Genomic DNA, 26,132 nt, shown 5'->3' with positions numbered 1-26,132 from the left:
AGCTTCCCTCTGCTCCTCCAAGTCAAGATATCTCCCTCCCTACAGATACGTAGGAAGACTGTGAAGTACTAAGGGGATGGCTGGTTCCAAGACTGGTTACTGCTGCAAGATAGTTGAGATATTTTTTATTTGGAGTTTTTATGACATTTTTGTTGTCCCTCTCACTGACTACACCAGTAAAAGAGTTCAGCAGTTGCAAATATTTTCAGAAAATAAATTCTTTGTTTAGAAAATTTTGATAGGGTTCTTCCAAGAATATGTTTACAGAAAATGCAATTACCAATTAATGAAGGAGGATTCAGTCTTCCAAATCTGGAGCTATATCATCATGCTTATTTAAGTGTTAAATACTGGAAGCCAACAAGCCTACCCATCTTTACATTATTGCCCTTCCTATTGTGCCTCTCCCCTTCTAAAAAAAAAAGTTAAGTGCCTATCAATAGGTTGTTCAACCCCGCTAGAACTTCTCAGCAAGAATCGCCTGAGTTTAGAACAGCACCCAAAAGAATGCAACCATCCGAATTTGAGAAAACCACATACTCTATTTCAGCAAATAAAATGCTGACTCCAAACGAAGTCCACATTTTTAATTATGGGAGAAGGTGTGAAATTTCATTTAATTTCAGGAGATACTTATAATAAAAGCTACAAGAGGGGTGTGGGAGGTATTCTTCAAAGTGTCTCAAGGGGACTAAGACTGTAAGGCTGCTTGTTCAATCCAGTATTTACTCCTTCTACCTTCCCAGTGACAATCATTAACTCCTAGACGTCCCAAGAAACGGGGGTCCAAAAAGTCAAGATGGTGGCTGTAACCAAGAGATCAGCACAAGCAACACATAACAAAAGTTGGGGTGGGGGGCTTCAGTCACATAGACAACTCTGTCCAGGAAGCTTGTTTGCTCATGATGGAAGATATTTTGCTGTGTGAGGCAGCCCCATAAAATACAGAGCTTCATTAAGCTCAATCAGATCGTGTCATTCTCGTCTTTGTTTGGAAGAAGCAGAAATCCAACTCCATCAGCTTGGTCACAATAAGAGAATGCAGCCACCCCCCATGTTGTAAAATTGCATCTTGTTCAACATTTTTCAGACAAAAATAGGAATGTAATTGAACAAACACACTTCTTTCCATCATGAATTCCCATCTGTGTTGGATTGACAGTGGTGAAAAAAATGTTTCACAATGTCTTGGCCCATTTTTAAATGTGAGGATTGTGTTGGCTTGAAGGAAACCATTTTAAGGAGTCAGGCGAACTGAAACATATTCAGAGAAGGGCAGTGAAGATTGTCAAGAGACTAGAAACCTCAGAATTCTGCCAGTTTCCATTCCCCCAAAAGGAGTTTAAAAGTGGCCTACAGTTCTCTCAATTTCTGCCAATTTGGAATGTCCAGAAGGAAGATTCAAAATCACCAACCCTGGCCTGAGTGGGTAACGCTGCTAACCTTCAGGAAAAGCAATAGGTTGCTAAAGATTTGCTCTGCATGTAAAATTCTTAGTTCCATCATTGGTGGGTATATCAAAGGCAGTGGTTCTGAAAAGGAAATAAACTTTAAAATACAACGTATGAAATCAAAGCCTTCTCTGTTCCCTTATCTCTGAGCAACTGCTACACGTTCTTCAGAAAGTCTTGCTTGACAGGCTTTTGATAGCTACTTTATCCCAGCTTTAAAGCTACTAGTGAGCGGAGAGCTTTGATTTTAACGCCTGTTCCCAAAGTAGAAAAATGCAATTTCTTGCTCAAAAACTCACTTCCTAAACACACACACGACATTGTGCCTATCAATAAAGAAGCCACTTCCGATGTTCTTTACAGTAGTTACAAACAAACTTATCCTCTCTCCTCCCTCATTAAAGTTGCATCATAATTCACCTCTTCCCATATTCAACCCTTTTTAATCCACAAATCCATAAATCACCAATTCGCTTTTTTCCATTTTCAGCAAATCCACAAGAGGTTTCCAGTCTTTAATAAAAGTACTTGGTGTCTTATCCCTGATCACACAGGTCCATTTTGCCATTTCTGCAAATTCCATCATCTTCACAATCCACTCCCCATTGGGGGTATTTCAGTATTTTTACGCAGATAGCAGTTTCACTGCAGTTACAATATATAAAACCAGTCATCCATGGGTCCTTTCTAATTGGCTATCCATAAGTCCCAATAAAAAAAGTTCTGGTTTCATCTGAATGTTAAGATTTAATATTCTTTGTATCATTATATGTATTTGTATCCAATTTTTTTTTTTTTTTTGCTTTTTCACAAGTCTACAGAAATTTGGCATCTTTCCGCACAATTTTAGCAGTGCAATTTTGGGGAAGGGATCCACAGTGGTAGCAAAATCAGGATCATCTGGGGTCTTCCCTATTTAAAGGGGTGAAGCAATATAATGTGGCCACCAAATGGGATTGAGAACAAAGGAAAGCAGAAAGTTGAATAGCATCTTCTGAGATGCATGTTTGAACCAGTTCCCCTGTGTTGTAATGCGGTTGTAAGAGGTAATAAACACACCCTTGGATATTACTTGACAAAGGCAACAAAGCCTCTGAAACAATTCTGTCCTTCAGAGATGCGGTGATGGGTGGAAGATCGCTCAGTCACACCTTTTGGCAACAGTGAATGAACAGCGTTTCCTGGGCTGTCCTCTCTGGCCAGAAGCTACCCACCTAATCTTTTTTCCTTCTGCCCTTGCTTGCACTCGGAGATCTATTTCTCAAAGGCTTCCTTACCATTTAGCTATTTATTTTAAGCAATTTAACCTGGCCCATCAGGTAAAGTATACATGCTGAGCAACCTTCATAAGGTCCTTAACAGCCCCTGCCTGTAGGTTTACAACTCTGAAAAACAGCATAAAGGAAAAAGGGAAAGGGGGCAGGGAATGGGGATGGGAATGGGAATGGGAAGAAAAAAGACAAGATTAATTTGGGTTCAGTCCTGTGAAAACTGCTATTTTGCTGCTGAATGTTGGTGGTGCAATCCAGGATGCTGCTGCAGCTGTATAAAGGAGCCACTCCCCACCCTCATTTAAGTAAAATCAGTGCATATTCTATATTTTAAATCAGGGCATATTTTAAAACCAGGGCATATTTTAAAGGAAAAGAAAAATCAGTGCATATTTTAAAGAATACTTAATCACCTGGCAAATGAGTAGGAAAATATGTTCAGCATATCTGTTGTTACCACATGAAAGGATTCATACTTAGAAAGATCCCCTTCCTTCCCTCCTTCCCTCCTTCCCTCCTTCCCTCCTTCCCTCCTTCCTCCCTCCCTCCCTTTTCCTCCCTCCCTCCCATCCTTCCTCCCTTTTCCTTCCCTCCTTCCCTCCTCCCTTCCTCCCTCCCTCCCTTTTCCTTCCCTCCTTCCCTCCTTCCCTTCCTCCCTCCCTCCCTCCCTCCCTTTTCCTTCCTTCCTTCCTCCCTTTTCCTTCCCTCCTTCCCTCCTTTCTTCCCTCCCTCCTCCTTGCTTCCTTGCTTCCTTGCTTCTTCCCTCCCTCCCTCCCTCCCTCTCTGTCCTTCCTTCCCTTCCTTTTCTTTATGTCCTTTTGTGCAGACTGAGGTCTTTCCCCATGGTTCAGGCAAGGTGTTCTCCCACCACTTCAGCCAGCTGAAAAGTAACCAGTATGAAATTTGCTGCCCCACAGACGATCCCTCTCCAGCCTCCAGAACCTCTGTACTGACTTGATACCAGGTGGTGGTGGCCTGATATAGGGTATGCAGGGCAATGCTAAGCAAAACCCTTGGATAAACTCTCTGGCTCGGTTGTCTTCACCACCAAGTAGCAGATGGTTTGAACAGAGGGCTAGTCCTACAGGTTTTGCCATTTGCCCAAACCCATACCCCTTGTTTTGACAGCAAATTTAGCCATGTGTTGATCTGCAGGAGTTGGATTGAGCACCAGATAAATCTCTATCATCTGATCACACAGTGCTAATGATCCCTACTGCATGGACTTGTTCTGAAGTCTACCCACCATGGAATCATTAAAGTTGCCCAAAGAGTTGGATCTATGGACTTGGGGAGGTGATGGGCACAGCAGGAAAGCTCAGTTGGAAACTGGCAGCTTTCTGGTGCCCAAGACAGTGTCCCTGGAATGGGAGTGCCAAGGACCAGAGGAGAAGGCCCTAAAGTGGGCAAGAAATGCCAGGCTGACCCCACTCCATATGGTCACCTGTTCACACAGTGTCAGACTTGGCACACCTTGAAAGTACTGCAAGTCACTGTTGGCTGCAGGGGAAAATGCCACTCACTTTGGAGAAGCTAAGGCTGACTATCCTAGCTATTGGTCAGGGATGAGATGAAGGCAACACCACGGAGACAGGGCAGAAAAGAGATTGCCAGGTGCAAGCATGGAAAGTCCTATGTATGTTGCTCAAGACTGGGGAGAGTAGCCGTTAAGAATGCACTGAGGGTGATTTATGAGCCATTGGTGAGTCATGAGAAGTACCAAAAACACTTCTCTCACAAATGGCAGCATGTGCCACAGAGGATGAATGCCACAATACAAAAGGGCAGGGATGGGTGATTAATTGTGTCAACAAGTCATCTCAGAACAATAGCTTAGAGGCCTGCCCTGTTTTCACAGTATGAACAAGTTTTGGAATGTTCTGGGAATCAAACTTTCTGCACCCCACACAGGGGCAGAAGCGGGGTCACAAAAGTCAAGATGGTGGTTGTGACCATGCGATCAGAGCCTTACCCCCTTTTTGTGAGTGTGGCGTGCTTCCAAGGGTATAATTTTTCATTATATCTCATTTTTCCTCAAGCTTCTGAGAGTAGATATCTTACAGCTGGACTTTTCAAGGAGCTAAAGTAATTCCAATCTACATAAAATAAACTCCCTACGCTAATGCTTTTGATGTATAAGTTAGCTTTTCCACAGTAGCACAAAGTCTATTTCTATCATACTAGGACTTCAAGAAAACCATCTCCATATATTTCCTGTGTTCGGCTGTTCTGCTGTTATTTAATATTCATTAACAAATAATGCTCTGGGAATTATAATGAAAGATGAAATGAAGCCCACAGAGTTCTTTGTGAGGTGAAGGACCAAACAGTTACATTTTGCTGCAGGAAAGGGAAATGTTATATTTGCACATTAGTATGTATTGCATCCTTGACATTCTCCAAATATTTTATGGAAATATTAAATATGTTGATGCCATTCATGCAAGCTGCAATAAACCACCAGTCATCAATAAAAATAAGAGGGGCTAAAAATGGTTATAGCCAACTACTTCATCTAAGATTTCCTACTTGAATAAATGGCTTGTGGGATTAGATCCCGGGACTCCTTTCACACTTCTTTTTCCTCTGCCATTTTAGGACAAGTTGTGTGACAAGAAGTTCAATCCATTGCTAAAAATGCATCGTGCAGATTCTGTTGCCTCTAAACTGTCTGCCAAGATGCCTGCAGGGGGTCAAAAAAAGTATTGACTGTGTGATCAAAGCTCTGCCATCCTCTTTTTTCCCCTTAACCTCCCCAGGGGTGCCCCTGCCCTCTACATTCTGCCTTGGAAAAGGATATGGTTTTCTTCGGCCGTGCCAAAGATACCCCTGTGTCTCATAGCTTTTGTCAGAGAGTTTGTGGGTGGTCCAGAGATTCCAGCTGGATACCCCCAAATCTCTTCTCAGAATATAGTGGCTCATATTCCTCAAGGCACAATCAGCTTATTCTGGCAAGGGATCTGGAAGAAATTGGGTTGGATCCCCAGGATGACTCCATGGAGGAAGCTGACTATGGCTGAGTTGACGTAGTGAGCTAAGCCATGCTTTGCTTCCATCGTGGTTTGTTAAACAAGCCACAGTAGCTTGCTCACCCAAGTCACAAATAGCTAGAGTCCCCCACCATGCTAAAGGCACAGCCTGGGCTCTGCCACTTTTTCCCTTCTCTGACTGGTGGTCTTTCCTGGTGCACCTCAGTTTCCTGGGGCACAGGGTGATTGAGGACATGTACCTAAACGGTCCCATCCGATTGCCAAATCTATTCACATTCCACAAGCCGTTGGGCGTGGCTGGCTCTTGACGTGTGTCCTACCTTTTCAAGTGAAATGATGAGAGGCAAAGAGATCACACCCTGGTTTCCTTCGTGAAAAGTGGATTGCCCAGATTTTGTTTCTGTCAGTGAAACGCTTCAGGAGGAGGCAGAGGTATGTCCTGGGCTTGAAAGATTCGTTCTTTGCTTCTTTTCAGGGTGTTCTGGGAATGGAGGGGACGCCTTTTGCTAGGCAGAACATTTGGCTTCGTGGTTTGGGAGTCAGCAGGTCTCAGCTCTCAGTTCAGGTCCAGCCTATCGAGAGCCCCTGTCTCTCTTTTTAACCTGGGAGCAGAGGGTTTAAATAGCAAACCGGCACTCCCGATATTAATTAAAATCTGGATGCTTTTGCACATAGAATCGAGATTTCTCGAAGAGAAGCAAAAGACAGAGCCACCGTTTCTGAAACTACTACTGCTTTGCAAGTTGTGGTTGCTTGTAATTTTATTCTGGCCAAGGTATCAGCTGCGTGGCTGTTCTTCTAAGTAATTTCTTGTTGTTTATTTACGAACGATCAGTACATATACATTTGAAGTTTTCAGAAGACTGAGAACTCCTAGAAGGAGAACAGAAAAAAATAAATTGCCTGCGAGTTGAATTGATGCATAAAATGTTCAATTCCATAGGGCCTGAAGAGGAAGTTTTAATAGAGAAAATGTGAAATTATTAAATGTGTGTTCAAGACTGAAAGGCAGTTTAATCTCTCCCACATCGTTACAAGGAAATGCTTGCAGGGAACTTCATCCCAGAGGTTAATCAGCTGCCCAGTCAACTGGCACAGTAGCCAGGTTCCATGCCCCCTTGGCACCTGGTGTCGGGCTGCTTTCCCCAGATTATTCAAACTGCCAGAAGCAAATCAAACACAGGCTCTCTGGCTTGTGGGCAGATCTGGTTCTCTCATCCAACAAATGAAGCTTTGGAGATGTTATAGCTTCTTGCTAGAATTTTTTTCCAAAATCTGGATTGTGCACTAAGGAATTCCTACCATGAGCAATGTACCAACCTACTTACAGTATTTTCAGCATATTTAATACCTAGAATTTATGTAGCTGAACTGAGTTCAATGCCAGTCTTGCACATAAATACAAGGTCCATCAGGACATCTGTCACAGATGACCTCCATTTGACAGTGGTGAATACAATCTGAGATATTCTGGTTTAGAGACACTTTGAGATGCTGAAAGTGAGTAGATCATTACTTGAATGAGATTTGATCTCTCAAGACTTGTCCTGGACATCAGGTCTTTTACAGAAATGCTGCAGTTTGAGCTATTAAGTTGGTAGAAGAGCTGTTTAAGGTAAAACAGATTATTAATTAATGTTTAATTTATTAAATTTGTATACTGCTTGGCTCCTAACAACTCTGAGTGGCTCACAAGTAAAAAAGCCAATAGAGGCGAATATGTGTAGCTCTGGGTTGAACTGTGGAGTCCTTGCGGTTCTCTGAGCTTGGTTCTTTTCTTGCAAACGTTTCATTACCCGGCTAGGTAACATCTTCAGTGCTAGGATGGAGTGGGGTTTGCTCTCTGTTTGTATACTGTGGCCTGCCCTGCCAGTGTGGGTGGGGGTGTGGGTTTTGTTTTGTTTTACTTTTTCCCTCTGGTAGTTCCTTGGTTAGGGTATTGTTCACTGCTTGATTGTATTCCTGGTGGTAATCCCTGCTTATCTGGGTGATGATTGCTGGTGAGAAGATGTTCTGCTCTTTTGTTTCCTTTTCTATTGTCTCTTTTAAAAACTGAAAACTAAAACTAAAACTAGTTTTAGTTAAAAACTAAAGCCTTTCAAAATATCTTAAGTAAACCAAAAGACCCAGTAGCCCAAGAAGAAAAAGCAGGAGTCATCTACAACATACAGCGTAAGGACTGTACCAACCACTATGTAGGACAGACAGGCGGAAGGCTTGCAGAGAGCATCCATGAACGCCAATTAGCAGTCAGAAGACACGAAGAAAACGCCTTAATCTCATAACACATGGATGGACGTAATCACAGTTTCAACTTGGAAACTGTCAGCATTTTAGTCCAAACTAAATCCAAAAATTCAAAGGAATTCTTGGAAGCTTGGTATTCAGATAAGGTAGCCACCAACAGACACATAGAGATTAACAGCATCTACACACTATTCAAAAGAGACAATAGAAAAGGAAACAAAAGACCAGAACATCTTCTCACCAGCAATCATCACCCAGATAAGCAGGGATTACCACCAGGCACACAATCAAGCAGTGAACAATACCTTAATCAAGGAACTACCAGAAGAACAAACTCCCACCCCCACCAACACTGGCAGGGCAAGCCACTGTATATAAACACAGAGAAAACCCCACTCCATTCTAGCACTGAAGATATTACCTAGCTGGGTAATGAAAGGTTTGCAAGAAAACAGCCAAGCTCAGAGAACCCCAAGCACCAAGTAAAAAAGCATTAAAGAAACACAATAAGAAGCAAAAATAAAGAATCAAAGATGGCAAAGACGACAAGAACTGGACAGGAATGAAAAAAGAAACTCACTCAATCCAAAGGGGCTTCATTCACCCTCACCAAAGGGCTGGGCAAAGAGCCATATCTTCAAGTCCCTTCAAAACACCAGCAGGGTGGAGGCCATCCAGATCTGGGGTGGGGAACCTCATTCCAGAGGGCAGGAGTTGCTATGAATAACAAAATAAATGAAATGATTTATTAAGTTAAGAATTTAATTGTATTTATATTAAACAGTCCCTATTTAATAACTTTCCAAATATCATAATCCAACTCAATGTAAGAAGGTACAGTACTAATTAATTTGGATCTCCATTTAATAGATGGAGATTATCCTTTAGCCCAGGGTCCCTCAACCTTGGCAACTTTAAGATGGGTGGGCTTCAACTCCCAGAATTCCCCAGCCAGCCTGGAATTCTGGGAGTTGAAGTCTACCCATCTTAAAGTTGAGGAATACTGCTTTAGCCTCAGAATAAAGGGTATTGCAGAATTATTTACTCTTAATCTTACTTTTGGGATATAAGCAAATCTAGCCACTGGGCGCTGACCCAGCTTAGGTGTTTCCAGTGTTTTGTTTCGTTTTTTGTTTAGTTTGGCACCTTCACTTGGGCCCAAAAACTTGCACAGAAGCTTTGACATTTGGGACTGCATGTCTACCTGTGCATTTCGACCTTTTAAATTCTGGTTTCTTATCAGTCAAAATAAATATTTTTAATTTTTCAGCTTAGAGGTGGAAAGAAAAATTGGGACACTGGGAACGAAAACAGAAGCACAGGCAAACATTCGCCTGAATAAGCGTCATAAGCCAAGCCAAGAAAAATGTTCTCCTGGCCAGTCGTTCAGATCTTTTCCTACCTTCAGGGACAGACTGATAGCTAATTTGTTAAATTCTTACAGGCTTAGCGTCATCCAAACTCGTATTCATTGTCAGTACATGCAGGTCCACGTAGAAGGCCTAAAGTTCAGTGATTCTGCATATCTATGGAGAATTGGCTGTGCTGTCAATTCAAGAACAGATCATTCATATATTAACATTTCATTTACTTAGATTTGTAAGGCTGCCCAGTTCTACAATGACACCGGGCAGTGCAACACCAGCAAAATACAGGTAACACAAATGGGAAACACCAGATGTCCAGAATAAATAATATGTCTACTTAATTTATGCATCACACCATTGATTAGTATCCCATTTATTTTACCTTAAAAACCTTTTCTAGTAATTTCGGAAAGGAGCTAGAAGAGTAAGTAGGCTTGCAAGTGGGCCATTATGAACCATGCAAAGTGTTATTTGGTGCTCTTGTGGAAAAATAATTTATTTTGATAGTCTTGTAAAATTATGAACCAAATGTTTTCATTCAGTGAAGTCTCCTTTGATTTGAGTCTCATTCCAAGGGACTTTATGGACATGTTCAGGTAGTTTTCTGGACAACAAAAGAAGTGGTTTGCTATTGCTTTCATCCAAGCATTTAAAAAAAAAAACACTTCCAAGTCTACTCCACAGGCCTGGATTTCCTGGCCGTTTCCCATCTGAGTGATGACCTCCAGCTCCTACTTGGATTTTTGACATCAGCCAAGATCAGCTAGCTCAGTGTTGTCCAAACTTGGCCACTTTAAGATGAAGTGGCTGGCTGGGGAATTCTGGGAGTTGAAGTCCACTCATCTTAAAGTGGCCAAGTTTGGACAACACTCAGCTAGATAGTTAATAAACATTATTATCAGTCTATCCAAATAAATCCTTTCTTAGTATCTACCAGTAAAATCACCGACTGGATCGGATCAATGTTAATGGCTTCTGTGTCGAGATTTAAACATCTGTAGCAAAGGTGAAGACAGAGAAAGAGAGAATGGCGTTGGAGTGATGAGTGAGATTGCTTTCTATGAGCAGAGTAAAATATCATTCTTACCATTTTTATGGATGACTGCTTTCCTGCTGTCCTCCTGCTTGAAGCTCATGCAATCAGTCGAAGGATCAGTCTGCTCCAAACATTTGCATCGGAGGCATTTTGCCAGATTTAAACCCAACAGGGAAACTAAAAGATCATTATTACTGACAATAAAACACATTTATTCCTGTGTTTGCTTTTCTGGAGTGAATGCATATATTTACCCACGAAGAAGGATCTGTTTGGAATAATGCCAGAATCTCTGAGCATCCTTTGCTGCCTTTTTATGGTTGGTGAGTACAATTATGCATAAGTGCCATAAGATTGGATGGTTGTGAAATGCATCCTTAGCTACCCTAACCTTCAGTTAGTTCAGAGTGGGGTATAATATTTAAAAATGAATACAAATAAAAGCACACAGACAAACGTTGAGATACATTGGGGGACGATTGCAATTATAAACTTTAATAAAATTACTTGGAAAAAAAAGAGATACTTCCCATTTGTACAAGCCTTGAGATTACTGTGGGAAGTAGATTAATGCCATTTCTCCAAAAAGATTCCCCACATCTTTATATTGGCCCTGAGTTTCTTTCGAGGTGAATTTGGGTGTTATTTAAAAGGCATTTTTGAAGGAAGTGGGATTCTGATGGCTAAGACCTCATTCTCTGAATGGTGTGTCTGTGTGCATGTGTGCGTGTGCACACGTGTGTCCATGAGTCCCAGAGTATCACTTCTTAGAAGAAGTTAAAGCTCTCTGCAAAAGTTCCCTCCTGGAATGCCATTTTTTGCAAGTACACAATGATCATGACCTGGTCTGGTCTGGTCCTGCTCATCAGGGATTGTTCTTACACATTCTAATCTAGATTCTATTTCCTGATTCAAAATCTTCTTCTTCTCCTTTGAGATACGTGCATGATCATTTTGGCTACGCGTTCTAGAGCTGGGCTTCCTAAACGTTTTGCCCTCACGCCTCCCTTTAGTGTAATCTTAATGTACACACTTCACCTAAAAATCCAAACACCAAAATGAACACAAAGGAACAATGAAAACAACTGAACAAATTGATGGACATGGCAGAAAATTACAAACGGACTTGCTTATTAAAAGAAAACTCGGATAATTATTACCTTAAAGAATGGAAACCATCGATGGATTATTTGCACAATGCAGGTGGGGTGAAGCTTACATGGGGATTTGAAGATTAGATTATAAATGGAATGGGATATGTTTTGACAAAGAATTACTCTTATTTAATGTATTAAAAACTAGCACTTAGGATAGCCTTTTTATTTTTAAGAAGATTTTTAAGATTGGAAGCTATCTATTTTTCATACTTGGCTTCACTTTTTTTCTTTCCTCTTCTTTATATTTTGTATTTCAAAATTTTCTTTTCTATTTCTAACTTTTAAATATGTATCTTTAAAAATGTCAATAAAATATTATAACAGGGAAAAAAAAGAAAACAATTGAACGAAACTCTGGGAAAAGTGGGTTTATTTATTTATTTATTTATTTATTTATTTATTTATTTATTTGTTATTAAATTTCTGTGCCGCCCATCTCCCCCCAACGGACGACTCGGTTTGGGGGACTCGGTTTGGGGGACTGACTACATGGCCCAGATGATCAGGTCCCATTGTTTCCTGCCAGGTAAAAATGGGGTGAGTTGTCACGTACCACCCCAACGGGTGACCCCCCAATGGGTGAAGAGGTTTATTGTAGCAATTTACGGCTAAAAGGTTCTTCACGTCTCCCCTGGACTCTGTCTGTGTCTCCCCAAGTGAGGGACACCTCACGGTTTGGGAAACCTGCTCTAGAACAGTGTTTCTCAACCGTGGCCACTTTAAGATGTGTGGGCTTCAACTCCCAGAATTCCCCAGCCAGCCATGCTGGCTGGGGAATTCTGGGAGTTGAAGTCCACACATCTTAAAGTGGCCACGGTTGAGAAACCCTGCTCTAGAGGACAAGTGTTTTTTTATTCTTGCTTTGTGTGTTCCAAGCAAACCGCTGAACAAGTGTGATCAGAAAGCACAAGCCGTACACATCTAAGCAAGAGTGTTTGTCTATTACTTTTAAAAATGATACGGCAAAGAATATGGCACAGAAAATATGGCTACCTGAGGGACCGTCTCACTCCCATCACACTGACCTGCCCCACCCGGGCAGGCAGAGGAGGCATGTTACGGACCCCGTCATGAGAGAACATTAGTTGGTGGGGCCCAGGAGGAGAGCCTTCTCTGCTGTTGCCCCCCCTCTGGAATATTCTCCCCCCAGAAGTGAGACGGGCCTCTCCCCTCCTGGCTTTCTGGAAAGAACTGAAGACCTGGCTCTGCCAACTTGCATGGGCAAGAAGAGTTTTGACCAACGCTGGGGGTGGCTGACGTTCCCCGAGCCCCATAATTTTCAAGCTACCATCAATTATCTTGGAAGATACTTACTATATATTTGGGACTAATTATTATATTTTTAATTAATATTTATCTTTCCTGTAAACCGCCCAGAGTTGCTTTCTAACAAGATAGGTGGTGACAGATTTGATATACAAATAAAAATAAATAAATATTCCACTTAACGAGCTTGGCAGAGAAAAGCAGTCTTATTATATATTTTCAATTAAATATCTTTAAGACAAATCTTATGTCTTGTACTTTAGGTTGTGCAACAGTGTTCACCCCCAGTGATGCAGTGAAATCCCTGGTATGTATTGCGTTTCTGTACTTATATTGACTATGTACATCTACATTCCTTTTGAATCTGTTTAGGATCTAGACTCTTTATCTCTGGAGCAGGTTCCTCAACCTTGGCCACTTGAAGATGTGTGAACTTCAACTCCCAGAATTCCCCAGCCAGTGATGGAAATCTGTGGAATTCTGGGAGTTGAAGTCCACACATCTTCAAGTGGTCAAGGTTGAGGAACACTGCTCTGGAGGAAGAGAACCAAACAGTGGGAAGTATTGGATCCCCACTATTCATTACTTCTAAGGTCATAAGACAATTTGGGGTTCCATGACTCTTTAAAGCTTATTAAATAACCACTGCACTTATATAGTTAATAGGAAAATCTCCCTGGGATTAAACAGAATTAGATGTGTCCATGTTGTTTTCATACAACGGTATGGAAGCGGTTGCTATTGCCTTCTTCTGGGACACTATTCAATTTCCTAGTCTAGATTATTACCCTGGAACCCTCCCCTAAAATAAAGCAAAAGTGAAGGATGTTGATTATGAAGGGAGATGGGAAGCTAAGGGTGGCAGGGAACAATCTAAATTTTGTTTTCCATGTTTTATCGGCCATACCGGTAATGGCAGCCATTCTGTGAGAGCACCTGCAACTTGCTGTCAATGTTCTAGATGGGCCCCCTGACCCAGAAAGGTGGGTTGATCCTGCCTTACACCCATAACTGCACATTTCTAAGCCTGCAAAGTTTAACGGATAGATTCATCAACTAAAATTATTTGGTATTATCCAGTTACTAATGAGGAACCATTTAATTGATGAGGCAGAAAGTGGAAGAGTATTTTTAAACGGTTGCCTGTCTGTGGTTACTGTAAAACTTGGTCTTACCACAAGACTCAGATCTATGAACTGCTAAATTAATGTCACAGTTTTTCACAAAATAGTGCCTATGCTATTCTTAAAGGAAACTGAATTAACTGAATTCATTAATTAAATGGACATTGGTTTATTCAATTGTTGATGTTTTGTTTTCCACTTAATTTATCAACGTGTTGTAAACTTTTCTTTAGAATATATCTGGCCCAGTGATCAGCAAGGAAGATGCCGGAATTCCGGACCACTCGGTCTGTGAGGTGTCTGGAGATATTATTGCAGCTTCTGATGAAAATTTGCTAAAACAATTAAGTCAGTGCCAGCACTTTACTCCAGACCAAATTCAAGCAATTCAAGCAATCTTCAGCAGTGGAAATACTTCATTTGGGTAGGACGAGTTGTTAGTTTGGGGCAGTTTTCTGAAAAGAGATGATGTGTAAACTGTTTGGGCTAGCCTTGGAATTAATCCTCCTTTTGTGTGTGTGTGTGCAAGTTACAGAGCTATCTTGTCTGTGTGAGGCAGGACTGGGTGTCTGGATTTCTTGATGCAAAATTATATTTTATCATGAAGCTATAGGTCTGCACATCAAAAGCTCCTGTAGGTTCCTTCCTTCCTTCTTGGGTGCTCTTGCCCACCACTTTTTTCTGACTAATAATAGGACTGGCCCCAGTCTACCTATTTTAGAACTACACTGACCCAGAGTATTGCTTGGAGCAACATCTGAGAGTTTTGCCCAAGTCTTTGCAAGCCACTGCCTGGAAATGCCAGAGGTTGAGCCTTGACCTCTAAATAGAACACCTGCCCTACTCAAAATGATGACTCTTGGGGCTCAGGTCCCACACGACTTTTTTTTTAAACTCCTTGGGTCGAGCTCAGCTTTGGCTGGCTAGGTGGACACGCTGTTGTTGCTTTATCACTACTTTGCACTGTCCTGCTCTGCAATGCTTTTTCAGCTTCCAGTCTGGCTTACAGCCCTTCGGTTTCCTGGCGGTCTTCTATTCAAGGACACCCAGGCCTAAGCCGAGGCACCTTTTTTAAGGCTTAGCGAAGGTTAAATAGCTGCTGCCATCCTTTGTGGCGGGATGGAAATTGCAGATTTGCAAATGCAGACTGTGTGGCATATAGTAATTTACATGGTAAATGTTTCATTTAGCACCAAATCACCCTGCGCAAATGTTCTGTGCAACCATTCTTCCACTGTATGTTAATCCTTTTAAATACCTATAAAGAGAAACACTCCTGAGAATGCCACGGCCAGCTTTGATCAGGTCAGGCAAAAACCTCACGGCTGCATTTGCACACAATGAAGGGGGATCATTACATAAAGCGCCTTGAACTCCTAGAGGAAAGGTGAGATATAAACCTAATAAATAAATAAGTAAAACATACTGAAGTTAGTTAATGCTAACTTGCTTAGGGCTTTGTTTTTGGCATTGCACACATTCAGCCTGCTTAGTCAGAATACGGTTCGGTATCCTGTGCAAACCCCAACGTGGGTGCATTTCATGGCCTTGCCAGATGTGCTCAGCGAATGCTACCCAAGTCCCATCCCTGAGCTCCACTTGCTATTTCGTTCAAAAGGGGTTGCTGATCCCACTTGTTTTCTCCCAGACCTCCTTCTACGTGGACATCTTCTGTTCTGGATGAACTAGGTCATCTGATCCTAATCCTGGGTCCCAGCATTCTGCAAGCCATTCCTAAGGTATATCAGGAAAAAAACAGGCAGAACAGAAGGGGAAGGATTAAGACTCCACCAGGAGAAAGAAAGGCGAGAAAACAAAATGAGCTTAGAAGCAGAATCAGTATGTTTCAGTTACCCACTACTGAGCCACAGTGTTGATCACCTTTTGAATCTGAGCCATTCTCAATGGCTGAAGCCGCTCTAGAAATCTGTGAATGACAACTTCAAGGGAAGGTTTTCCGTCCCAGAGGGGTAAATGGCAACAACCAGCAATCTCAGATTTCTCCAAATTTCCATCAGCAATCGCTTTGAGGCTGATTTGCTGTGACATGGCATCAGCCTCCTGTAGTTTTTTTGCAAAGTGGTGATTTTCTACTGGCTACCTGAAACAGAAAACACAAAAAATTGTAACCAAGTAAAAAATAATCTTCACACTGATGATCACTTTCCAAACGTTTCATCCAGTAAGACAATTAAGTTAGAACTCTCTAGACAATGGAGTGGAGAAAGAAAAGTGGAAATGTCCTTGGCATTACAGTATTTTGCATCAGATTACGATCTTATATTAAGGGAAGAGAAGTCTTCAGACCTGTAAATTGTGATCTTCTCGGGTTTTGACGCATTGTAGAACAGCCAAATATTTGCAAGTCTTCCACTTTGGGGCACAGAAATGCCAGTTATTAACACGGGTTCCTTGGCTGGTGGAAAACAAAAGACATCAGTTCCTTTATTCCTGGATTTTGATTCCAAAAGCCACGCAAAGTATATTTGAGCATAGGAGCAAAATCCTGCCCCTGTTTACCAAAATGAATGTGGGATTTCCCAAACCTTGCACTTTCCATCACCTGGTGTCCTTCTTTCCTTCTGCAGAGTGTTTTGATGCCATGGTTACAAAAGGCCTTTCTCCGTTCTGATCTGCCACTAGATCAGCTGGTCCAAATTCGGGAAAGCCTTAAATCCTCCAGGCGAAAGCGCGCCCCTGGTATGTAAGACGTGGAGTTGCTTCCTGATGGTTTTCATACAGCAGTAGCAGACTGTAGGCAGAAGGCAGACTTTAGATTGCATTCAAGGCGGGGGGGGGGCACGGTGAGATCAAAAAAGTCAAGATGGCAGCCACGGCCATGTGCTTGAAGCCACACCCCTTTTCTGTGAGGGGAGGGGCTTCAATCACGTGCGCCCGTTTTCAGATTGTGGGGAATCATAGTTTTATGGATGGAGTGTACGCGTCTGCCCTTCATCTGAAATCCAGAGTAGTATAATATGTTGGGCGAGAGAAATAGTGTGTGTTTCTGTAACTTTCAAAATTAAATAAGGTTGCCAGCTGGAACTTTTTTAGCATACATCACTCCAGGTTCAGAAGGAATAGATTTCTCAGTTTAGCCTATCAGTGCTCTCACGTTCTTCCTTTTTCGGGCAGGTGTCTAGTCTGGGTTTTTTTCCACTGATTTTTTTATATAAATGATCAATTGCCAGGATATTGAGACAGGGCATATAGTCTTCCTACTTCTGTTCTCACAAGGCTGGAGAGATCTGAAAACTCTCCAGCCTTGGTTAACTCATGAATTTTCTTTTAGCGGAGTGCCCAGAGGACAAAACCATCACAGAGGAGGTGCTAAACGATGAACTTTTATTTTATACCACTGAGGAGTTAAAATCGTGCTTGACTAAGGAAATCCTACAGAATAATCTTAGTTTGTTCTCCGAATACCCCTTCACGACTGAGCAATTGAAGGCAGTCATAGAAAAGCTGGATGAGGTAATGAGCATGTCAATTTTCTTGGAAAAACAGCACTCTTAACTAATTATTTATCTATTCATTTTTAAGATTTATAAGGCCACCCAACTCAAACAATGTGAGATGGGCAGATGTTCTTGAGAGAAGGTGGTTCCCCAGAAACCTGTTCTATGCCATGTAGGACTTTAAAAGTGATAACCAGCACCTTGAATCGCACCCAGAAGCCTATCATGAGCCATGCAGCTCATGGAATAGCGGTATTACATGGGCATAACAAGATGCACTCATAACTTACCCGCACTGCCGCATTCTGGACCAATTGAAGATTCTGGATGGTTTTCAAGGGCAATCCCATGTAGAGCAATAATCCAATCAGGAGGTGACCAAGGTTTAAGTAACCATGAGCAGGGCCTCCCAGTCCAGGAATGGGTGCAACTGGCACACAAGGCCCAGTTGTGCAAAGGCCCTCTTGGCCACAGCTGCCACCTGCTCTTTGAGTAGGAGCTGTGATTCCAGGAGACCCCCAGATGCCATCCCATCCAAAACCAAAGTGGAAACTCTGCAACTCCCAGGCCTGGGGGACTCAGAACCCATAGCCACTCAGTCTTGGTAGGGTTGAGCCACAATCTGTTCTTCCCCATCCAGACCCTCACAGTCTTCAGACACTTGGAAAGAATCTCAACAGCTTCACTTGGATGGCTGGGGACAGAGATCTATAAGTACATAATCTGCATATTGATGATACCTCACCCCAAACCTACAAATGACCTCCCCCTGTGGCTTCATGTAAATATTAAAAAGAAAGGGGGGGGAAGAGCACCCCACAGAGCAGGGACCTAGGGCTCAAGTGCTTCCTTCCCATCAACACTGACTGGAACTGGCCTTGGAGAAAGGAGGAGAACCACCAGAAAATGGTGCCTCCTACTCCCAATTCCCTAGCCAGAAGGATACCATGATCAATAGTACTGAAGGCCACCAAAAGATCAAGGAGAGCCAGAATGGACACACCACCCCCATCCCAAGCTCACTACAGGTCATCAACAAGTGCAATCAAACCATCTCCATACTGTACCCACGTCTTAATCCTGGCTGGAAAGAGTCCAGATAATCCACTTCCTCCAGGGCTCTCTGAAGCTGGAGGCCAATCACCTTCTCAACAACCTTTCCTAAAATTGTCCAGATCAGCTGGATCCAAGGATGGCCTCATGAGGAGGGGGCGCACCACTCCCTCTCTCAGAGCCGTCTCTGCCTGTCATCCTTTCAACACCAAGTTGTGATGATTGCCAGGAGCATCTGTGGTGCTGGTGGGTCAGAAAAGTAAAAATAGCAGCACAGTTGCATGATCGAAGCCCCACCCTTTTTTATATGTGTCACAGCACATTTCAAGAGGAGTAGGGCTTCCATTAAGCAATCATAGTTACCAACTTGACTTCTTTTATCTCCACCTCATGAGTGTCCTGATGACTGCTAGAAATCCTTCTGCAGAAGCCTCTTCATGATGCCATATCAGGAACGGGCTCCTGGGACAAATCCATGCATCAAAGAGGTGATACCAAGTAAACCTGCATTCATACCCACTGTTACTTGCTCGTTCTTGCAGATATTTCCCACGGAATATCCTCCTTCTGTAGTCAGTAACCTTGGAATCCTTTTTGAACTAATGGATCAAAGCAACATCAAGAAATGGACTATTGATTCGCCAAGCACACTTCGTGCTTTGTTGGATTCTGTGTCCAGTGATGAACAGGTAATTAGGAAGATAAGACGAGGCTTTTAATATGAAAATCAAAAATCCACAGGGTTAATCATTTTAGAAGGCCAACATGTGCCCAAACTATCCTGATGTTTTTCTCTTTGCTTCTAAACCTAGTGTTTACAAACAACCATCATTTTCTTTAAAGAGAAACAGATTATAAGTTCCTGGCCAAGTTTCTCCCCTTGTTCACACACATTGGGAGTGTGCTGCTTCCTTGCCATTTTACTCCTGGTCTCCTAGAATTTTCTGGGCAATGGGCCAGCCTTCTTCTATCCTGATGAGTTCCAGAGGCATTGGCTAAGAATTCTGGGTATTATAATTCACAGAATTGCAGAGTTGGAAGGGACCACAAGGATCGTCTAGTCCAACACTCTGCAAAGTGCAGAAAACCAGTTAAATCATCTTTGAGAGGTGGGTGTCCAGACTCTTCTTGAAAACTTCCAGAGCTGGAACACCTACTACCTCTGCAAGCAGACTGTTCCACTATTGGACAGACCTTACCATCTGGAAGTTTTCCCTTATATATTTAAAGTAAATATAGGCAAGTATATCTGTCATTTCTGGTTCTAGCTTTTGTAGCTATGGAAATAGTTCCAGAAATGGTTGCTGTGGAGGGACAGAATACCATTCTTCAAGTACATAAACAATATCGTAAGAAGGCTAAGGCCAGTTTGCTATCAAGCTACAGAAAGATGGCCTTAAGAAACAGGAAGATAGATTCTAATTAAACATTAGGAAACAATCCTAATGGTATGAGCAGTTTGGCCGTAGAACCAATGGCCAGGAGAGGTAGAGAGCTCCCGTTGTTGGATGTGCTCAGAAAGAAGCTGGATAGCTCTCCACTGGGGATGCTTCAGTTTGGATTCTTGCAAGGGATTGGACTTGTCGCCCATCTCTATGACGTCATAACCATCCGTCTTCCTCAAGCCACAACCATGGCTTCAGAAAGGCCATTGCAAGTCTACCCCAAGGTAATCACTTTGGATGCCCCTTCAGGTTCCCATGCTCAGGGATGGTAGAGACACACCTGGAAGTGCTACAGTGCCTATTAAACATCATGTGCCACCATCTAGAAAGAGGTCATTGAGCATTCACAAAACCAGTGGAAAAGGCAGAGTGGTGTCTCTCGTGTACAAAATGCTCTTGAAGTTCACCCATCAGCCCACAAGACAGCAGTCTCAAAATGATCCCAACAACCAGGAGCCTTGCAGGATCTCAAAAGATAGCTTTGGAAGACTCAGGATTCTGCATTTGTGTGGTGGGCACTGAAAATATTTCTAGGGCCAGGTTCATATGTCAAGTAAAGCCATTACGGGATTTGTTTGTTCTGAGTAGAGTGATACCTGAACTGGGCCATTGTAGCATTGAAACCATAGTTCATGGCTTAGCATGACATGGAAACCAGCCCGCTGGGGCTTGTTCAACAAACTGTAGTTAAATCCTGCTTTAATATGATAAGCAAAGCCACCAGCATCTGCATTTGCTCTTTCGACTTACTTGAGCAACTGAAAGTCAGCAATCCTTCCATTATGTATTATATGATACATTATAGGATATATATATATATGTATATATATGATAATGTATATCATTAAGTATGAGGCCAACTTGCCCCTCTCCAGGTGTGTTGGGACTGCAATTCCCAGCATTCCAGTGTATTCCAGAATTCTAGAAGTGGCAATTCTAGCACATCTGGAAGGCATCTGTTTGGGAAGGCGAAAGCAACATAAGATTGCAGGAGGCTTGGTTTTGATTCTGAAATTATTTATTTTAGAGGATCTCAATTATTCGTCATTACAATGATTTGGGAAACCAAATTGATCACCATTTTCTGAAGGCCCTTGGGCCATACATCTGTCTCCTGAATGAGGACCAGCTCCGCATGATATCTGAAGACAGCATTAAGTGAGTGAATTCTTTCATCACCATTTGCACTCCTGCAAGAAAAGAGAGCCGTTCTGGACTTTGTAAATATGGACAGGGAATCCAATTGCTTACTTTTTCTTTAGTAATCCCACAAGCAGCCTTTTCAGGTAGGCCACTATTATGATTCAAAATGGCAACCAGAAGCGAGTATTAGTTAGAAGGGCTCAAGGTTTGCCTGATTTTATTCTGTTTTGGGAAGTTGTTTTGTTTGTTATTGTTTGAATGGGTGTTGTGTCTTATTGGATGAGGTTAGAGAAATATGGATCAGAAAGAGCCCATCCCAAAGAACGTTAAGAGTAATTTAATGAAGTGGAATAGGGTTGTTTCTTAAAGGTCAGGTCTGGGTCATGGATCAAGTTTCATAGATCAGACCATAAAGTATTGCTGTTCTGATGAGAGGAGCATTAGCCTGCTCACTTAAAATCTGAGCTGAGTATCTGACGCTATTGCTTTGAGCTAGTTCCTCTGGTCAGTGGCTTAAGTTGCTACTAACAGCACTATTTATGAAAATCTGTGGAAAAGTAACACTGGGGAAAGAGCGAAGTGTTGAGAGGGCTGGATCCCTTCCCGTTGCTCACCTTGTCTTTTCTTGGCAGGATGGCCACCACCCTTGATCCATCGAATTGCTCCCAAGCCATCAAGGATAATCTGTACCCCAAAGCCAAGCGGGCTTTCTCAGATCTTCACTACAAATACCTTGAATATTATGACCAGATCAGGCCATTTCTGGGTAAGCAGAAATATCAGCTGAGGAAACACCACTTGAGAGTTTGTTGAAAAACTATTTAAAATCAAGCCTTGAAGAGCCTTAAGCTGCATCTATACAAACAATATAGTCCCCACATTGGGGAGGAGGCATGTACAAAAACAGTTGAATGAATGGATGGATGAATCTAAGGGCAATGTTTAGTTGGTACGACTCACACTAGGCTGGGTTAAAACTGTGTTATGTAGTTTGTAATTCACAGCATTTTATGAGGAACAGCCATTCTCTTTATAAGTTGGGTGAACCAAGCTATTATGTTAAGCCATAACCTGGTTTATTTATTTGGGCATAGCATGTTCCTGAACATAGTCACTGTGTTTTGTTAACTCAGGCTTAGAGTTTCATAAATTGCATGAATTACACCTAAATGAAGAATTAATTCATTCTTGTTTGTTGTACAAGAGCCTAAAGCTCAAGATAGAACTGTTTCTCCAATCTGGGTTGGAAACCGTGATCCATGGCATGCATAACCTTTGCTGTGTGGAAGTGTGTGAGTCTGGAACCCTCAGATGTGTAATGTAAAACATTTTCGTGGGATTACCACACAAATACCACATTTTACCATGCTAACTTTGGGGAAAAGTGATTTCATCCCCACCATAGTTGATGAAAGCTTTATGTGGAACATGTCTGCACAAGTGAATATACATTTGTGAATCAGATAGTGCTTTTGACATCACTACTGTCATCTAGCACAACTATTTTGCCTCAGACGGAATTTTATAATTCTAAACCAATCTGTCAATTTCAGTGTCTCTATGTACTCTGTATATTCTTCAGTACAATATATGAATTGAAACATGCACTTTTTCTGCCTAATATATACATTTTGAATGGAAATAATTTTCCCAAATGTAATACATGCTTATATATTAATATTATGAGTGTATTCATTTGGGTAGAGACAAATGCAAAATTTGGAATGCAAACATAACTGTGAATGTCATAATTGAGTTTCAATTTATTTGGTTGGAAAAGGTAAAGTAGGTCTAATCTACATATAGAATGTGAACCAGATCAATGCCTCCTCCATGTTTAGTCTATACTGTCATATTTCATAAGTAATGTTTCCCTGCTCTCCCGTCACTTCTTTCATCTTGTACAGTTTTTTGTACAGTTTTTATGTTTTTTCCAATTTTATATGTATTTATTACTTTAATGGATTGTGTGAGCCGCCCAGAGTCCCCCATTAGGGGGAGATGGGTGGAGATAAATTTAATAAATAAATAAATAAATCTTTTTCTTTATGGCAAAAAGTCTATTAAGGTGGCAAAGATTAAACTATTACAACATCTATTTGGATAGGTAGTTTTGAAGGCTGGCTGTCTCTCTATTCCCACCACCAACATTTCACATGGATTGGAATTAATTTACATTTTCTGATAATCACTATTTAAAGGAGTGTTTCAGTGAGTTACAATGTCATACAAAGTACCTTGCAATAAGCACCAAAATAAAGCTGTGAAACACTGGGGGCTCACCATGTGTAATGGTTTGAAATATTTTAGAAAATATGCAGTTATTAATAAAACCTACTGAAAATATTTCAAGAAAAACTTGCCACCACTCTTTCACTTGAGAAGACAAGTTAAAGATACCAGCTAAGTTTTTGTCCTTGCTTGCAGGAGGTGCTCCAGGTGATGATCTCAGGGCACTTAGCAAAAACGACATCAACATGGACATTAACACTTTTTTGGGCCTGAAAAACATCTCTCTAAAGGTGAGTGGGACTTTAAAGGAAAAGGTGGAGTTTAGTCAGTTTTTCCCCAACCATTCTGGCAGGGTAATTATGGGAGATTCTCCAAGAATCCTGAAGACACGTGGTTTGGATGGAGGGGAAATGCTTAAATGATTAAAGTTAAAAGAGTGTGTGGGAGGAACAGGTCAATTTCACCTTTCTCAGGCTTCAAATGAAAAAGCCAACATATTGTTTGGATCTCAAAGCTTCCATATTCACAATTTTGAATTTTAAAATACCAAGTTGCTAGCTCTAGTCAATCAAATCAACAATCTAGTCAACATTCCCCTAGTACCTTTTAGTAAGATAGAGGATATAGAATATCAGCTATCAGCCTTAGTTGCGCATACCACATACTAATGGTAAGGATGTAGCCCATCAGCTGTGGCACATTTTGGTCAGTATGCTACAAGTTCAATCACAGTCCAGTTCTATCCTAAGCCTGTTCACACTATTTTATCTATGTCTGTCTGTATTCTAAGAGATTTAACTCTATTCCAATAAATCAGTTGGCATCAAGTAAAGCAGGAAGACACCTAATCTGGCTCCATTAAGAAAGGGCACTTCTAGCAAACTACAAGACTCTGGAAATAATATGAATTATTCTCTGAGCAGAGTTGCTTCAAAAGTCTCACTTCAAGGAAAGTATGCCCAGAAAAGCAGAAAAATGCCAGTGCCGATGGTGTGTCCTGTGAGGTGCCCTTCTCAGTTATGACTAGACACAGCACAGCACAGATGAAAACTTTACATAATACTTTATTGTGGCATGCAGGTTCCCCAACAACAGGCTGTTGTCCTGGCTGGGCAGAGCTCACTCCAGCTCCAAGCCCTTCCAGGTTGGCAGAGAAGTCCTTGGGGCTCAGTCCTTACAGCAGTTAAAAGTCTTAGAGTTCATGAAGGGGCATACAGTCCTTGCCTCCCTCCAAAGGTTCTTGCATTCATTGGGATTATGAGCTGCCTCAGCGCCGTTGCTCCTTCTATAATTGCTGCCGAGCTCCAAGTCCTGCTCTTAAGCAATGTTGTCACAGAACACCAAGCGCTGTTCCCAAGCCAAGCGCCAGGCAGGGATCAAACCAAGATGGGCTGCTTACCGTGACTTGTGGTCTTAGCAATTGATTGTCAGCCCACTTGGTTGTCTGTTGATGTTGCACTTGCCCAGAAGTTTCTACCTCGTCTCATCTTCTCCTGCACAACCCCACACACACCAGGTTGGCTTTCCCTTTTCTAAGCTGAGGGCACGGGTGGGGTAAGGTATGCTACTGTGATGGAATGGACTTATGAAGGCCAGGCCCAGGGAGATAAGCGTGTTCTTAGCCCCCAGCAGGAGCATGGGAAGTTCAAGAAGATGAGGCTGGCACCTCCCTAAGGAATTCACGGTGTTGTGGCTGGCTGGCTTGGGAACTAGGGTTCAGTCTGGGGAGATTCTGTCTTGAGGTGGAAGCTAATAAACGCAACAGAACTGTATTTGCATTGTCTCTTGGAGTTCTTTGGGCTGAACCTGACAGCTACCCTGTCTGCCAATGGATGTTGGCACGTTCCTGAAAAACCAGGAACTACTCAACTAGCCAGCTGGGTGCAGCCAAATGACTAGCTGGGACAATGGCGCAGATGCTGGTCTCTGTGTTGGTCAGTCCATGTTCCTCGGCAGGCTGAGGGAATTGAGCATTTCCTCTCTCAGATTTACAGCCATTTTGGGGACGGATGAGTTGACTCTAACCATGGGAAAAGCAGGAGCGGTGTTTCTGCCCACTTGCAGTGGCTTCGGTCTTAACTTCACTTCTCCCCTGAAGCAAATCAAGAGTTTTTCTCTTATCTACAAGGTGGAAGTTTTGGGAAAACAGCAAAATGAAGATTGCTCATACCTAGTTTTGTTCTATTGATTCCATAGGAATTAACCATTGAAAATGTGAAAGGCCTCCTGGGCAGAAACCTAGGCAGCCTGACGGATTATCAGAATAAATCACCTGTAAGAGAGTGGATCCAGAGTCGGAAGCAATCTGATCTGGACAGCCTGGGCCTGGAACTCCAAGGTGGCCTTCCCGAAGGCTTTATTATTCTTCCAAGTAAGACCACCGCTGCCTTTGCCCTGAGACTGATAGCATAGGAGGCAAATACCGTATATCAGCGGGGAACAGCCAGGAAAAACCTTTCTAGTGGTGTCACTTTTCTATGCATTTGTTCATTCTAGTTTTGAATGCCACCCTTCTGGTAAGGTGGTCAGGACACATATGGGGTTTTCCCGTTTCACCTCATGAGAGCGTTGACTAGCCCATGGAAGGTGGGAGGGGAAGCAAGGCAGAGATAAAAGTGAAACGGTAGACCGGTGTGGAGGGAATATATAATTCAGCAGTAATCTTTCCACTTCCAGGAATCTTGGAATCATGTTGTATCTTTTCTTCTCTAGACCCATCAGCACGGCCCTTTGCCAGTCTTTTTCCTCCAGGCTGTATCTTTCTCCTGACCTTGCCCTCAACTTGATTCCTTTTCTGAAACTCTCCTGCTCCTAAAAACAATAACAACATGGGGATCCACCTAAGCTTTCTGCTAGAATTTTCTATCATGGCTCAGGTCTGTCAGCAGCAGG

General features: G+C 42.2%; 1 protein-coding gene across 1 annotated transcript in view; it reads left to right on the top strand.

Annotated features, from left to right (window-relative positions):
- LOC112542736 (mesothelin) overlaps positions 1-25,688 on the top strand; it is a 28,469-nt gene extending 2,781 nt beyond the window's left edge. The window contains exons 2-12 of the mRNA XM_088151749.1: positions 10,625-10,685; positions 13,049-13,092; positions 14,143-14,333; positions 15,558-15,648; positions 16,498-16,609; positions 17,202-17,383; positions 18,963-19,109; positions 20,893-21,023; positions 21,641-21,774; positions 23,436-23,530; positions 25,437-25,688. Of these exons, the coding sequence (XP_088007875.1) occupies positions 10,625-10,685; positions 13,049-13,092; positions 14,143-14,333; positions 15,558-15,648; positions 16,498-16,609; positions 17,202-17,383; positions 18,963-19,109; positions 20,893-21,023; positions 21,641-21,774; positions 23,436-23,530; positions 25,437-25,652 (1,404 nt within the window). The 3' untranslated portion in view covers positions 25,653-25,688. The remainder of the gene's footprint in view (positions 1-10,624; positions 10,686-13,048; positions 13,093-14,142; positions 14,334-15,557; positions 15,649-16,497; positions 16,610-17,201; positions 17,384-18,962; positions 19,110-20,892; positions 21,024-21,640; positions 21,775-23,435; positions 23,531-25,436) is intronic.
- Positions 25,689-26,132: the final 444 nt, after the last annotated feature.

The sequence above is a fragment of the Python bivittatus genome, unplaced genomic scaffold, assembly GCF_059951505.1.
Source record: "Python bivittatus isolate LINGU-HERP-01145 unplaced genomic scaffold, Pbiv_v1 ctg000030_np1212, whole genome shotgun sequence".
In the NCBI taxonomy this organism is placed as follows: domain Eukaryota; kingdom Metazoa; phylum Chordata; class Lepidosauria; order Squamata; family Pythonidae; genus Python; species Python bivittatus.
This window is presented reverse-complemented; position numbering and strand designations above follow the sequence as displayed.